Here is a 16,838-nt window from a genome sequence, read left to right as displayed (position 1 = left end):
TGCACAAGGGGTAAGCCTGTGGTGATCTAGCAGAACATTAATTTTCTGATTAAAGTTCCACTTTAACCACTTCCAGCCAGGCCAATCGGAAAATGACGGCCGAGTGGGACTCTCATCGATCCGGGTGGGCGTCATATGACATCCTTCCCGGATCATGCCTTGCCCGTGCCCCCGGGGCCGCACTGCTGTGAGATGTCACCTGCTGTGTACCTCGGACACAGCCAATGATAGATTTGTGTACAGGCCTGTTGCCAGTATTATGGGACTTGCTGTGACCAATCACAGCAGGTCACATGAAAGTTGTAAACAATGGATGGCTTCTTTTCATGTCATCTATTGTAATACAAGTGTGTCTAGTTGTGAATGATCACATGCACAGGCTGGGCCAATCACAGCCTATCTGTGTCATGTGATTGGCCACAGCTAATCACACCTAATCACAACAAAAAGACCTGAATGAATTGCTTTACTTCAGTTAAATGCTTGCTTATAACAAAGAAATTGTGTTAAAAAAAAAAAAATACTGATCGCTTCCCCAAAGTAGTACAATGTTACTAGGGTAACATTATACTACTTTGATCATAGTGTAATATAAAAAAAAGAAACAAATAATTTACGCTAGTAAATAAATACAAATGAATTCCCCAAAATCAATTATAAATATAAACATAAATAAGTGTCCAAAAAAATGTCCAAAATAATGTGTAAAAATCAATAAAGTCCAAAGGTGAAGAAAAATGTGACAATCCACCACCATATAAATCAGCATAAAACGCTAATTGCTCTGGGAGCGATGGTCAGCAGGATGTTGAGCCACTAGTAGATTGATCTCCAGGGGGTGATAATCTGCGGAAGCCAGCTCAAAAAAAACGACTATGTAAAGGAAGCAATGCTCTATAATCGAATATACCACTAAGGACATCCACTTCTCCTAGACTCCACCATATCCATATCCAAAGGGTATTAGGCCAGACCAGCGTTAACCGCATTAAAATACAATGGACGAACCCAGCCACTCAGCACATGCGCAGTAGACCGCTGGGAAACGTAATGACGTCACATCGATCAGCGGATGAGGAAACGCGTAGGGCGGGGTTTTGATCGATGTGACATCATTACGTTTCCCAGAGGTCTACTGCGCATGTGCTAAGTGGCTTGGTTCGTCCATTGTATTTTATTGCTGTTAATGCTGTTGTCGGCTGGGACACCTTTTGAGTTAAGTGCGATGAGTGCATAATAAATGAAGTTGTTTTAAAAGGTACTGCTCTATGAAGCTGTTGTTCTTTTCCAAGTGTCGGGCCTAATACCCTTTGGATATGGATATGGTGGAGTCTAGGAGAAGTGGATGTCCTTAGTGGTATATTCGATTATAGATCATTGCTTCCTTTACATCGTTGTTTTTTTGAGCTGGCTTCTGCAGATTATCACCCCCTGGAGATCAATCTACTAGTGGCTCAACATCCTGCTGACCATCGCTTCCAGAGCAATTAGCGTTTTATGCTGATTTATCATCAGCATTCAGCTCTGGTGAGTTTATTTAGTATATATGGTGGTGGATTGTCACATTTTTCTTCACCTTTGGACATTATTGATTTTTACACATTATTTTGGACACATTTATTTATGTTTTATATTTATAATTGTTTTTGGGGTATTCATTTGTATTTATTTACTAGCGCAAATTATTTCTGTTTCTTTGGTCATACACTTTATTATTATAGGGTGGAATTTGCAGCTGGTAGATTGGAGAGTGATCCATTAATACCTTTTCTATAGGCGCCATTATATTCACCTATTGTCTCATAGTGTAATATGAAAAGAAAATCTTAAAGAGAAAAAAATGTAATAAAGTACATTTTTTTTTTTTAAATTTCTTAATTTTCCAAAAAATTATGACAAAATTACTTAAAAAAAATATATACGTAGGACTGTCTACTTTGCAAAAAGGGGTCATTTGGGGGATATCTGTACTGTTCTGACATTTTTGGGCATCAAGAAATTAGACTGGCTGTCAGTACTTCAGGATCGATCAATTTTTAGATATATCCCATAGATTGTGAACTCTATAACTTTCCTTCAGACTAAATAATAAATACTGATTTGGGTTATTTTCACCAAATAAATGTGTAAGAATACATATTGGCCTGAATTTATGAAGAACAACTATTTTTTATTTGCAAACCTTTATAACAGAAACAAAGTAAAAAGGGTTTTTTTTTTTTTTTCAAAATTTTCGGTCTTTTTTTGTTAATTTAGCAAAAAATAAAAACCCCAGTGGTGATTAAATACCACCAAAAGAAAGCTCTAGTTGTGTGAACAAAATGATAAAAATTTAGTTTGGGTACAGTGTTGCATGACCGCACAATTGTCATTCAAAGTGTGAGAGCGCTGAAACCTGAAAATTGGCCTGGGCAGGAAGGGGGTTAAACTGCCCAGTATGGAAGTGGTTAATAGCACCACTTTGGTTCTATTACTGCACCAAGTTGAAAAATGGATACCTTCCAGTTCATAGATAATGAAACTGGAGGTAATTAAGACCAACTCTTAATTATAGAGGCCTTTTACAAAGAGGGGTGTGCCTTTCCAAATCATGTCCAATCAATTTAATTTATCACAGATGGACACCAGTCAGGATATGGAAATGGCTCGGGATCGATTAAGAGAAATGTGAGGCACCTGAGCGAAATTTCAGGTGTTGTTGAAAAGAGTCTGAATACTTATGCCAATGGGATATTTCAGTTTTTTTCCTTGTTCCTAAATTTGCAACCTTCTTTTTTTTCTCAGATTCTGTTTTTTTTTTTGTCATTGTGGGGTACTGAGTGTAGATGAATATGAAAAAAAATTAAACACCTGTAGTATTGGGTTGCAACATTTAAATTTGAAAAAAGTGAAGGGGTCTGAATACGTTATGAATGCACTGTACATGGTCACATGACAGAATGTTTTTAACCTTTTAAAAAAAGGTACTGTTTAAAAGATTTCTGAAACTAAACAAAATAAGTTATGGTACTTGCATGGTTATATTTGTATTCGTGTCTATACCGTCAAAATAATTTTGAGGTCTTGGGGAACCCATGCAGCAATTCATTTTAGAGGTCAGGGAATAATGCCACCCTTACAATGGTGTTTAGAATGCCACCTTTACAGATGGCTGAAAGGATTATCGGCAGCATGTCAGTGGCTGTGCCAAATAGCTTTGGACTCTGGAATTAAGCAGGCATTACCAAATGTAAAGTCAATCAGCCACATCTCAAGGAACCCCTGGTGACCTCTGGAGGAACCATTGGGTTCTACAAACCCTGGTTGAGAAAGAATGGTCTATAACATACAGTAGTTTTGTTCACAACTGTTTTAAGTATGCAAATACTGACTTCATCCAACAGGTTTGATCTCTGACATCCCCCACATTTTGACTGTGGTAGAGAGTGGGCTACAATTTTGATTTCCAAGTTGAAGTTATGTGTGTAATAGCCTTGGTTTTGCAGCTGCTGGGAAATTGGAGAAAACTCAAGATGGGATATGTAGAGGCCTGTTATGAGTGCCAGCATGTATTACAGTAAAAAACCACTACAGGTTTACTTTGAGCAAAATCTGTTATTTGACAGGATCTTTTAAACTTTTTTTTTTTTCTTCTTTCTTATAGATCTGCTTTCTTATGTTTGCTATTTTATACATTGTGTCGTACTTCATCATCTCACGGTACAAAAGAAAAGCAGGTAAGCTTTCTGCTGTTATTTTCTATTTATGGCATAAATATGTTTAATTGAAAATAAAATGACTTTTAGAAATTATTTCCAATGGCATTCCTTCCTCCATTGACCCTCTGTACAGTGTACTAGTAATGTCACTGTTATAGGTACTGTTTTTTTTTTCTTGTTCTGTTTGCTGTCATCCTTTAGTCTGATATATAGACATGTTCCTTCTGAGTATTTCCAGTGCTTGTGTCATTTAGGAATCTTGTCCTAATTAGGACTTTGTCGTGTTGCACATCTGCATGGTACTGAAAGTAAGCAGGAGACTAATATCCATTTTCATATTGCTGAGAGGTAGATGATCATTCATTTCTGCTTAACGGCTTTTTCCAGCGTGTTCAATACAAGAAATTCTTCACATAACCAAGATTTACCTGTCATCTGCTATAAATCAAGCTCATGTTTAAAGTGCTCATATTTTGCCATAAAGCAGTTCTAACAGTCTTGCTAGGATGGATAACGTGAAATAGGAAATAGGTTAGATTACTTTCCTTCTTCCCTTTTTTTTTTTGTTGGTCCATGCTCCTTCCAGTGCCGACTACTTGTGTGATGGTCCAGGCAGTTGGTCACATTAACCTGCTAAAGCAGCAGAGCATAAGTCAACAGGAGGAACAACAGACCAAATTCATAAAGTAGTCCAAAACCGCTTTAGTGATTCACAAAACTGCTAATACATTTTGAAAGCAAACCACACTACCCCTTAACTGGGGCTTGGTAATTTTTACAGGAAAACAGGCACCAGATACGTTTTATTTTTACTGCTTGAAAAAGAGTTAGATTTTGTAGAATCCTGCCAGTAAAATGATTTATACAAACAATGACAATGTGTGCTACTAAATAATATTAAAACTCACTAAATGCTTAGTGTAGCTGCACCCACTCAAAAGTGATCCCACACTCTGAACAGTAAAAAATGTGATTAAAGTAATGCGCTACTCAACAGATACTCAAATAATCATGTGTTCATAAAAAAGTTCATAATTGACGTATGCTTCAGTGATCCAAGTCTTAAATTTAGTGCTTCACCCGTCCAACACAACCACCAAGACATAAGGACTGCCGCTCACCTTGACACCAGGACCTATATAACTTGGATACAGGTCACTAGTGCTTGTTGCATTTCCATATATGGAGTCACGATGGCAGCAATCTGGTGAGCACTGTATCAGAGCTCTGATGAAGAAGGCATGGCCTTTGAAACGCGTCAGCTGTACTGAGTGTCTACCCCCATGATGGGATTCGCGCTGGCTCTTTATCTCTCAAGTCCCTTCGAGGACTACATGCCTGGTTTTATTTGCTGTTTGTGAGTACCATTCTTTAATTATTAAATTTGGTCACTGAGGTAATGCGCAAGGTTGGTGCGCTTCTCGTTTTTGTTTCACTTTGCAGTATTGGTCGGGCATCCCCAGCCGTGTTTGGAGCTGCACAACCTTTAATACACTGGTGGTTGCCTTTTTCTGGTTTTGGTTCCATCTACTCGCCACCGGCCTGGGTTCTAGACAGGGTGGATTTGATTTAAATCAAACTGATTTAAATCACTAGTCAGTAAGCCTTGATTTAAATCATAGTTTTCTACATAAAGACTAATTTGCTGGTATAACTTTAATATGCAAGTAGATGAAGATTTTTAGAATAACAACTTTTCATTAGTTTTTTATCCCCAGTTTAATAGGTTAATCATTCATATTTGGACAACTTTTCTGTTGTACTTAGGAAGGAGAAAAATAATCATTACCTTAATAATAACAATTTTAAATAGATTTATTCATCTGAAACAATAACATTACAGCATATGTTATTTGCTTAAACAAACATCCATGTTTGTTAACTAATTTAGCTAAACAAAATATATATATTTTAAGAAACGTAGACTGTCGGCCCCTTCCTCCTCACACTTAGTTTCACTTTCTTCTTGTGCAGATCTATTCCACTCCAAACAATCAGAAAAATATTGTTTCTATTCACTGAACTTCTTGAAACTTAGCACTGAAGGGGTTGATTCTGTATTCATAGGTTTGTAGAAGTTAGGATTAAGGTCTTTTTCTTAACTCTGTTCATGTTATAACATTTTTGCTGTGAAGAAGAGGCATGTCTTGTAGGCAGACAAACTGCCCAATAATCTTACAAAAACCTCCTGGAAGAGCATGACATTGTGAATGGATTAATGGCATTTATTTACCAAAAAAATAAACATATACAGCCTTATTCTACATAATTAAAAAACTAATCTTTATTTCATGATGGAATAACCTTTGGATGGTAATATATTTTCCTCCAAAAAGCATTTTATTTAAAAAAAAAATCAGATTTTAAATCCAAAAAATCCAATTTCTTTGATTTTAAAAAAAAAAAAAAAAAAATCATTGATTTTTTATTCACCCTTGTCCTAGAGCGCAGGAGAAATCGCATCTGGTCTAACATTTTAATTCCTTCTTCGTATATGTACTTTTTTGTAGTTTTTTTTCTTTTTACGGTCAAGCATCTTCTCCCAACAATGCTTTGAAGTATTAGGCTACATTTGCAAGGGCGACTAGCACCAGTATGAATGACAGTGGCAGAAATTTCTGCTTATTTTGCCACCTGTGAGCGGCTACACTGTGCGTGTCCAACAGCGATGACCACAAAAAATCGCTGGTTGTGCAGACAGCCACAGTTAGCTGTGGCGGCTGGTTATTGAAACGTTCAGCAAACTTCTGAGGCTGTCATTCGCACCAGGGCTAGTCATCCATGTAAATGTGGCCTTATACACCCCTGTTCTTACTCCAGCACGATCTTCACTGTGCAGCCTCCATGGTGCTGCACAAACTCAAAAATTCTCCCAAGCAGGCAATGAACCCTCCTGCACATGTGTACTGCTCTCTTAATATCTATGGAAAAGCCATTTACACATGTGCTAACTTGTGTGTTCTTCAAAGATTCCTTGACTCCACAGTGACATTTTATATCTTTAGCTGTTGGTTTCTCAGAATCTTTTTTATGTTAACCTGTTTATTGGAGTGGTGATATAGCCTTGTTTTTACATTACGTACAATTGTTTGTTACAGATGAACAAGAGGATGAGGACGTTACTGTCAACCGTGTTTCGTACGTATACATTTTCCTCCTTCTTGTGAACCAATGTCAGGTAGTTCTAAAATGTGCCAAAGGCAATATAAAATACAGTTTGTATCCCACAAAAGTGGAGCTAATCAAGTTCTCTTTTGACATACTGAGAGAGACTCTGGTGCAGACAGATTTTGCAGACGTGTCACCGGCTTATTCTAGGTGTTCTATATGTATGCTACACCACTTTTAAAATGCATGTGAGACACTTTTGCAAAATCTGTCAGCAACAGATTTGATGAATTCCGGGGTATATGTGTTAATTGTGGTTAGTGTATTGTGTAAAGTAATGTACCTGCTCTTTGGAGCACAAAACACAGATTTGAATACAGTGTACATTGTGATGAACTGTGTTGCCCAGTGCAGGTGCTTGTTATTGTGTGTGAAGTATACGCAGAAGCCAGCACTACGTTGATAATTTCAGGTCGTTTACTGCTTAACAGCAGTAACTTGACCTGACGTTTCAAATTCATATAAGACTTTTTTTCAAGCAGATCTTCACCCTAGTGTACATGTCAAATTGCCCTGCCTCCTTCACCCTCTTTCTCACAATTGGATATAAATCTATTGTTACTTTTTATTTTATGACATTTTATATTTTGAGGGACACGGAAAGTATTAAACTTTCAGGTTATACTACTTGCCTACAGGAGCATTAGACACAGGCAGGTATGCCTTTATTAGAATCCTAGGAGAATGGATGTCCTTTCTTCAGCTCTCTGAATTTTCCAGCATTTTTTTACTCAGTTGTTATTTCGCTTAAGACTCTTCTCTACACCATTTTTGGAGGTTTCCCCTCGGATTTGCAGCTATCCAGAATGGTCTGGGCTTTTATACCATACTGCATCCAGACCCTGCTGGACTGGTCCTGGTGGGGTGGGGGGGTCTGTTGCAGTCATGCTGTAATCTGTGCCCCCATTATGCTCTCCAGGGTCAGGAAACACTTGCATTGCGCCCTACTGATGGTTCTTCTGTCTGCTGCCTGAATGCTACCCTTTCTCTTCCTTTCTTGATGTGCTTCTTGGCACTGTCTTTGTCTTTTTACCTTGTCTTGCTTGTCAAAATCCATTACAAGGGATCTAGCCACTGCTACTGTTGATGCCCTGCTCATTGAACATGTGGAGCAGATGGCTGTAGTATTAAATTTCATCTAGGATGACTTACTGGAAACCTTGCGACTAGGTAACCTTGGCTAATGTTCTGAAATGCGGAATTGTCTTGTAAAAACGCTTAATCCACATGGCCTTTGAGAAACAATGCATTATTGGACCAGCTCTAGATGCTGTGGTAAGAGAACTTCTCTTCTCCAGCGGAAGAATCCTAAGGAGCAGATTGTAAAGTCCTCTGCCTCTCTGAATGTCGAAGTGTCTCTTTCGTTTCTCCACTTTCTCGATTTTAGCACTGAGCCCTTTGAAGCTTGGCTTCCTGGCCAAATCTGGCATTCTTAACCGGCCAAATGCTCAGACAAGCCTTTCTTGGAAAGAAGGTGTGTGCCCACTTTCCAGAGAATGTTCTGTCCTCCGATGCTTGAGACTCTTCTTTCTTAGGTTTGAACTCTTTAGTTCAGGAGCTGCTCAACTCTCTGAATAAAAATCTTGGGGCTAATGATAGCCTATTTTTGAGGCAGTTTCCTGTGCCCTGTATCAATCCAGACATCTGTAGCACAATATTCTGTCATTGTGAAACAGACCAGTCTATGGACAAGCCTATTCGGTTGATGCCAAGGACCAGGATATCTCTGACTTGGTGGCTCATCCGGCTCTGGAGTTGAGACAGTCCTTTCTTTTGAAATAGTGTTACGTTGGACACAGACTTGGCTTTTGTTTCAGTGTTGAGTCCATGAGCTCGAGGGCCATCAAATCCAGCTTCAGTTGGATAACATCACCATAATCATCAGGGAGAAGACAGAGGTCTTGCTGAGGCAAGAGAGGTAGAGCCAATCCTGTCCAGGGCAGAACCTCACATTGCAAACTTGTCAGACTTGTATTGTCCAGGTGTAGGAGGTTGTAGGTAGATTTCCTCAGCTGACAGTGTATGGACCTGGGAGAATAATTTCTACACATGGATGTCTTCCAGGACCTGTTACATATGCAGGAGGCTGGAGTTGGACCTCCTAGTCCTATATTCAACAAAAAGAAATGAGACCGGTTTGTATCCAGGATTAGTGATCCTTTGATGGAAGCAGCGGATGCTCTAGTCTAGTGGCTCGGTGAGATCAGTACACCCTGTTTGATGCCTTCCCTCCTCTGAAACTTGTTCCTCATCTCTGCAGAATTAAGATGGAGAGTATGTCAGTGGAAATGGGAGCATTCTGGTGGTCTTCATTGCTCTGAATTAGCTCGGGTAGATGTGGTATGCTGCCCTGGTAAGGCTTCTATTATGCACACTGTGGGCCCTGCCAGACCGTCAGGTCCTACCCTCTCCCTACTCTGTATTCATGATCATGTTTTTAGTACTGCGTTACAACAAAATTAAGGCATGTTTGTAGTAGGAGGGCTTATACCCTGGGCTGGCCTACAGATTTTTCTTTTTTTTTTTTTTTTTTTTTTTTTTGCTGGACAGCTGCAAACCCGAGGGGAAACCTCAAGAAGTGGTGTACAAAAAGAGTCTTAGACCTCATTCACATGGACATACTTAAACATACGCCAGTGTGAGGGATGTGTTTTTTCTTGCAGTGTTCATTCTTCCGCATGCAGGCATTCCCATTCATGTCACACACACAGTTGATGCTCCCAGTTTTACAGCTTTGTGGGTGCGGGTCCCCAAAAGCGCATGGTCTGCATTTGTGTCCAAGCAGTCATTGCTTCCAAATTGACATCAATGTGGCTGTCTGCAGGGGATGCTTTGAACACCTGTACATCCCATGCAGACAAAACAAAAAAAATTGCTGGAAAATCACAGGTTAGTCTTTAAAACAGCAGAGCTAAAGAATAGACATCCATCTTCCTAGGATACCGGCAAAAAAACAAGTCATAGTCCCAGTAGGAGTGATCCTGGACTGGACTGGCCTGCCGTTTTTTGTTGCAAATGTATATTCCTCCTGTAGGCAGCACTATAATTTGGAGATTTAAGACTTTGAGCCCCTCACTGGACTCCTGGAAAAGGATTTTACAGTAAGTACAAAAATCCAGTTTTTCTCATTTCTAATATTTTATGTGAAATGCAATGAATCCTGCAAGGGAAAGGCACACATCTTTCTAGCCTGAACTTGATTTTAGTCTTGATTACATTTGGTCACTGGAGAATGAGTTTTGGGTGCCCTCTAGCAGCAAATTTTAGAACTGCGATTGTTTGATTTAGTTTTAAATCTTGCATTGAATTGTTTCGTACTTAGGTAAATGTTCTTAAAAGTAATAGTTTTCTAATGAACTATACCTAATTTACCTTTAGACCAATCGATACTTGTGTTTCTCTTCCAGACTGTTCCTGAGTACATTCACACTGGCAGTTTCAGCTGGTGCTGTGTTGCTTCTTCCTTTCTCCATTATCAGCAATGAGATTCTCCTGTCCTTCCCTAAAAGCTACTATATCCAATGGCTGAATGGGTCTCTTATTCATGGTTAGTAAATGTTGTCATTTATATGAAACTATTAGTGAAGTGCCATGCTTTCTCCATAGAAATTTGCAGCACAATTTACATTGACACCATTTGACAAACTGTATACATCCATTCTGTTTTTACTAACACATACAATAAATGCTCAAAGATGCATGTTTTCTATCTTTGTATCAGATGTTCACATGTCAATTTTTTTTAATTGGCTGGAGATACTCTACCAGGTATATGGGACCTGGCAGAGACCTACGGCATGTCTGAAATCCATGCATGTGCAGACATGACGCAGGTCCCTGCCACATATTTGGGACCTGGCAGAGACCTGTGGAATGTCTGCGCATGTGTTAAATCTTCTTCGTGTACAGGCATTTCAAGTTACTGGTATGGAAGCAGGGCGGTATGTCCTTCTTCTTTTTTTTTTTTTTTTTACATCCTATTATACAGTGATATTTATTAGTGTTGAAATTTTAATTTTACTTGGGTCTGGTGAAGTTCATGTTTAGGTAAATCTTTCATAGGAAGTATGGAGGCTGTCATTACTAACTTTTTTTTTTTTCAAAATATTAGTTATGTGGCTGTTATTTTGATCACCTGGCTTCAATATTTCGGAGTAAGGAAATCTGATCAGTTCTGCAATAAGGAAAGTCAAAGTATCTTCAGAAATTCCTAACTGCAAAATTATTTTGGTCCACAGTGTTTTGTTCACTCTTCCCCTGCATTTTTCAAGGCAGACCACAGTGTGGAGCCAGCAGTGTTACCTGGAGTGCATGCTGAACAGTGTTGCGGAGGAGGAGAGGCTGGTCACATGACATTGCCAAATCATGTAACTGTTTTTTCTTCTCTTGACTTTTTCTCACGAAATATGACTTTGAAGCAAGAGTATGCTGTGCCTGAAGTCTGTCTGTCCCAAACAGGGTCCTAAAGTAAGAGCGAGGACAGTCCGGTTATATTTTCAGGAGGACAGATGACTAATGGCAGCCTTCATCTCAAACTCATATAAGGGGTGGGGGGGGTTACTAAAACTGGAGCATGCAGTATCTGGTGCAGCTTTGCATAGCAACCTATCAGTTTCCTGGTTTTATTGTCCAAGCTTAAGTGAACTATTTGAAGTTAGAATCCAATTGGTTACTATACACAGCTGCACCAGATTCTGCGTGCGCTAGTTTAAATCCACCCCACAGACTTGCATTACAGGAAAGTGATAAAGCACAGACATTGTTTTGCACTGGGCATAGCCTGCATATGTCACAAGCTGAATGGCTTATCCCATTGTAATTATAGTACTGTAAATTAGACATGGAAACCGTTTCTTCACATGTAAGACATGTAGTTTTGGTACAAGGTGTCCTTCAACCCATTCATCGTCACTATATCGCTGATGGCCGTGCCACCCTAAAACCATCTCCTGGTCGCTATAGCAACTGGGAGTTTGTATACATTTTTTTTATTCCTGGCTGCTGACATTCACAGAGATTTGTTTCTTGTATACATGTTTGCTGATCTCCCCTGGATGGTATGAACCCAGAAAGTTCTGAACACATTTCCGAACTGGGAAAAAAGCTGAAACCAAAAGAAAAATGGTTCCTTATGAATGCTGTTTACATCAGCATGCTATGTTGCATTTGTCCAGTGCTGAAAAAAGTACAACATGAGCTACTGTTTCTTAGTCTAATGCTAGGAGCTCAAATGCATGCAACAGTGCACAAATGTGCATAAATGCAATGCAAAAGCAACATATGTAAGACACACACCAACGCATTGCAATGTGTTACAATAAAAGGCAATGCGACACAATATGCATGCATTGTGGTGCGAATATGTATCCAGAATCCGATTAGTGCTCTTAACATATGTAAACAAGACTAAATGCAGCTAAAGCAGGACAAAGTGATCTGGGAGGCATAAAAGTTGTTTATACTTCCTGGACCACTTCAAAGGCATAACACAGGAGTGACAGTGTGAATGAGGCCTAAGGAGAGCCTGTCCCCTTATGATAGCAATAGTTATTGTTTGTTAAACCTTTTTTTTTTTTTTTTTTTTAACACCCCCCCCCCCCCCCCCCCCCAAAAAAAACAAACCCAAAACTACTTTTAAAGCCCCCTACCCCCACGCATATGAATGCAAAAGGGTGCTTTGGGTACACAAAGTATAATATGATGCTTGCTTCATGTGTTGGCTATCATGTGGCATAATGCACATTAAAGCAGCGCAACAGAATGACTGGGCCCTAATTGTACAGTTAGTGATTGTAAATGCTCAGCTTTTTTCTTCGTTATTAAAATAATAAACATGTTATATGTACCTGCTCTGTGCGATGGTTTTGCACATAGTGGCCCTGAATTGGCCTCTGCTGGCTTCTTTTTGTCTGCAAGAGCTTGCTATGGGATTAAACATGTGGGTTAGATCTGGGCTGTATGGGTCCATAGCAGCACACAATGTTGCCTCTGTTCTTGTGAGGGAGAAGCAATGCTGCTCTTGGGGAACAGCGCTGGATCTAAAGAGGACCCAGGTGGAGCTTTACTTTAAAATGGTTCTAAAAAAGGCACAGTTTTTACTATGCATTAAACAGTGGTGTGCAGTAATCATGATAACTAAAAGTCGGCTTTGATTGTTGGCCAAGGCAGTTTCACAGTTAACAGTGGTTGCTGTGTTATACACGAGTAGTATTTTTGCTGTTAGGTCTCTTGCACACTGCAGCTTGAAAAGGCTCAGTACAGAAAATTTTTTTTTCTTTATTAAATGCAACCTGTGGTACCTATGGGTACTTCTGTAGTACCATCAATTTTTGCAGTGCTTTACAGATGTACTGTACATAAACATCAGTCCTCAAGGAGCAGTGCTAACCACTTAGCTACTATGTTCATATGCATAAATACATGCATATGAGCATAAATATGAATGATTTTGCCTAGGAATGTATTGTGAGCTCAACACAAAAGCCTGAAATTATGTCCAGAAATGCTGTTGCTCAAACATCAGTACTGTGTACAAGAGGTCTAATAAATAAGTGCTTTAAAATGTGGCCTATATGATGTACAGGTGAAATGCACTAAACATTGTTCAGAATAATTTTTTGCAGTATTCATCATTATATACACTATAGTTGCAGATATATTCGAATCATAGTTCAAAATCAATAATCTTAGAAGCCGTCTTATTTGCTCCCTTATTTGTAACGGATGTCTGATCTAAAATTGTCACATTCTGAGTACAGTGGAACCTCAACCTACGAGCGAACTAACGTGCGAGTTTTCCGAGATACGAGCAGTCGCTCGGACGATTTTTTGCTTCGGCACGTGAGCAGAATTTTAAGATACGAGTTCGAGGCGCGCGCAGCTCTAAGTGTATATTTTCAAGGTGCGCGCAGCTCAGAGGGTATGAGTCACAGCATCCTATCTCCGAGCCTTTCTCTCTCTCTCGCTGTCTACACGTGATTGAAATCCCAACTTCTAACTTTGTTGTAACCATGGCACCAAAGAAAGCAAGTGGTAGTGCGAGTACCGAGAAGAGGAGGATGATGTCCCTCGAAATAAAGCTTGAAATCGTCGAGAAGCATGAGCAAGGCATGCGAGTAAAGGAACTGGCCAAGCACTACGACCGTACAACGTCAACAATCTGCACCATCTTAAAACAGAAGGAGTCCCTAAAGAAAATTAAGCCAGCCAAAGGTGTCAAGATTATTTTAAAGCGCCGTACAGATGTGCATGAGAAGATGGAGAATCTGCTGTTGGTGTGGCTGACGGAAAAACAACTTGCCGGAGATGCCGTCACCGAGGGAATAATCTGCGAGAAGGCGCGCAGTATTTTTTCAGATTTACAACAGCAAACCCCAGGCACTTCAACGGAGGAGGAATCCTTTAAAGCCAGTCGGGGCTGGTTTGATAATTTTAAGAAAAGGACGGGGATTCACTCCGTTGTTAGGCATGGTGAGGCAGCAAGTGCTGATGTAAAGGCAGCAGAGGAGTTTGTGAAAACTTTCGCAGAATTCGTCGAGGAAGAAGGATACATCCCCCAGCAAATCTTCAACTGTGACGAGACTGGGCTGTTCTGGAAGAAGATGCCGAGGAGAACATACATCACCGAAGAGGAGAAGAGGATGCCAGGACACAAACCTATGAAGGATAGGTTGACCCTCGCCCTGTGTGCCAATGCGAGTGGTGACTGCAAAATAAAGCCGCTACTCGTATACCATTCGGAGAACCCCAGAGCCTTTAAAGCACACAAGATAATAAAGGAGAAACTCCATGTTATGTGGAGGGCAAACCCTAAGGCGTGGGTCACCAGGCAGTTCTTTATCGACTGGGTAAACCTTGTGTTTGGTCCTTCGGTGAAGAAATATTTGAAGAAGAACAACCTGCCCCTGCGAGCCCTTCTCGTCCTCGACAATGCTCCTGCACATCCACCACAGATCGAGGAAGAAATACTTGATGAGTATAATTTTGTGAAGGTTCTCTACCTTCCTCCAAACACCACCCCTATCCTCCAGCCAATGGACCAACAGGTAATATCAAATTTCAAGAAACTCTACACCAAGCACCTGTTTCGCCGTTGCTTTGAGGTGACGGAGAACACAAACCTCACCCTTCGAGAGTTTTGGAAGGAGCATTTTAACATAGCAATAGGCCTCAAAATCATCGATATTGCCTGGCAGGGGGTTACGAAAAGGACCTTGACCTCTGCTTGGAAGAAGCTGTGGCCTGAAAATGTGGCTGAAAGAGATTTTGAAGGGTTTGAGATTGAGGAAGAAGAGGAGCCAGTGGAGGAAGAGATCGTGTCCATTGGCAAGACTATAGGTCTGGAGGTGGATGAAAGAGACATCGAGGAACTCGTTGAGGAGCACTCCGAGGAACTTACGACTGACGAGTTAAAGGAGTTACAAGAGCAACGGCACACAGAAGCATTAACTGAAGCTACTTCGGAGGGAGAGGAGACAGAGCCAGAGATAATCAGTACAAAAGACCTCAAGGATATTTTGGCAATGTGGGAGAGGGTGGCAGGTTTTGTTGAAAAGAACCATCCTGAAAAAATTGCAACGAGTCGTGCGACAGAGCTTTTCAACGACACATGCCTACGTCGTTTCAGAAACATTCTCAAAGGGAGAATGAAACAGACTTCCTTAGACATGTTTCTTAAGAAAAGGCCTTCAGCTCGAAGTGAGCAAAGTGTGGCAAAAAGGCCAAGAACTAGTGAAAGTGAAGAGAGTGATGAGAATTAAGCGAAAACAAAAATCATCTCCAAGGTAAGTAAATTGTATACAACCTTATTATATCTTCATATTTTCTTTCTATTTTGTTTTTATATAATATTAGTTATGTAAAAAGCTTTTTTCCTTATGAAATAACAAGAAAAATGAAAAATATGAGGTGCCATTTTGAGGGTTGGAACGGATTACGGCCGTTTCCATTATTTCTTATGGGGAAAATTGATTTAACGAGCGAGCATTTTGAGTTACGAGCTCGGCCACGGAACGAATTAAACTCGTAAGTTGAGGTTCCACTGTATATAGTTTTGTACTTTTTTTTTTTTTGGTCTGGTGGTGTTCTGTTAGTCACCACTAGATGGGGATGAAGCTGCATGAATCACATTTATTTTGTTTTTAGATGACAACAGTAAGTAATACTAGTTCAATATTATTTAGGTTTGCTGTTTCAAAGGCATTTGGGCCTCAAGTACAGCCCCAGCTTCTCTATAGTGCCATGTATGAGTTTTATTTTTAGTTTTGCTTAAAAAAAGTTGGAGTAGCGGAATATTGTTGTGAAAGAAAACGTTTGCTATTGGGCTGACTTTGTAAAGAATGTTTTATGCAGCATTTTGAAAATGTAATGTATACATAATATTTGGGTCACATTCAAGCATGCAGTGTAACCAGACACGCTTATTTGCAGCTCCAAAGCAAAAGTCACAATCTTGCTCAATGTTACCCCGCAGCTTCAAATTTTGTCTCCATACCTGCTTAGCTGACCTCAGCAGACCATGGACATTTGCAACATGAGGGATTGTTTCCTAATGGTAAAAGTGGATGAAATTGCGCTGATGTGCATAAAATTTGAGATAGAGGTGCCAGCGTTGAACAGTGTGCAAGCTCTGTAGAGGACACCCTTTAAACAGCAACTACAAACTTCTGGGGAAAAAAGGGTCAAAGCAGCTGAAGATAAGGCTGACATCCTTTAAAATAGGTTGTGCCATAATAACATTAAGCTAGTTGGCCTCCCAGGAAAATAAACAGAGGATTACGATCCTGCAGAATTCTTGGGGCATTGTCATATGGAGTAAGGATATTCTGTCCCTTTTGCTTTATTATGCACATTGGATTTCTGCTAGGCTACCAGGAAGCCTGCCTGTCGAGGGTAATCCCATGCTGAATTATCGAGACAGAAATTATATTTGGTGCAAAGTGAAGAATATAAGCCCTTTAACTACTTGCCAAC

The 16,838-nt window shown here is 40.0% G+C and overlaps 1 protein-coding gene across 1 annotated transcript in view; it reads left to right on the top strand.

Annotated features, from left to right (window-relative positions):
* Positions 1 to 16,838, top strand: part of LMBR1 (limb development membrane protein 1) — a 184,573-nt gene that overhangs the window by 26,349 nt on the left and 141,386 nt on the right. Inside the window, exons 2-4 of the mRNA XM_089693439.1 lie at positions 3,644 to 3,716; positions 6,797 to 6,836; positions 10,274 to 10,413. Of these exons, the coding sequence (XP_089549565.1) occupies positions 3,644 to 3,716; positions 6,797 to 6,836; positions 10,274 to 10,413 (253 nt within the window). The remainder of the gene's footprint in view (positions 1 to 3,643; positions 3,717 to 6,796; positions 6,837 to 10,273; positions 10,414 to 16,838) is intronic.

Source organism: Staurois parvus, unplaced genomic scaffold (assembly GCF_062004578.1).
Source record: "Staurois parvus isolate SC_StPar_1 unplaced genomic scaffold, SC_StPar_1.0 ptg000005l, whole genome shotgun sequence".
NCBI classification, from domain to species: Eukaryota; Metazoa; Chordata; class Amphibia; order Anura; family Ranidae; genus Staurois; species Staurois parvus.
The sequence above is the reverse complement of the archived record's forward strand: the minus strand, read 5'-3'. Positions and strand labels throughout refer to the sequence as shown.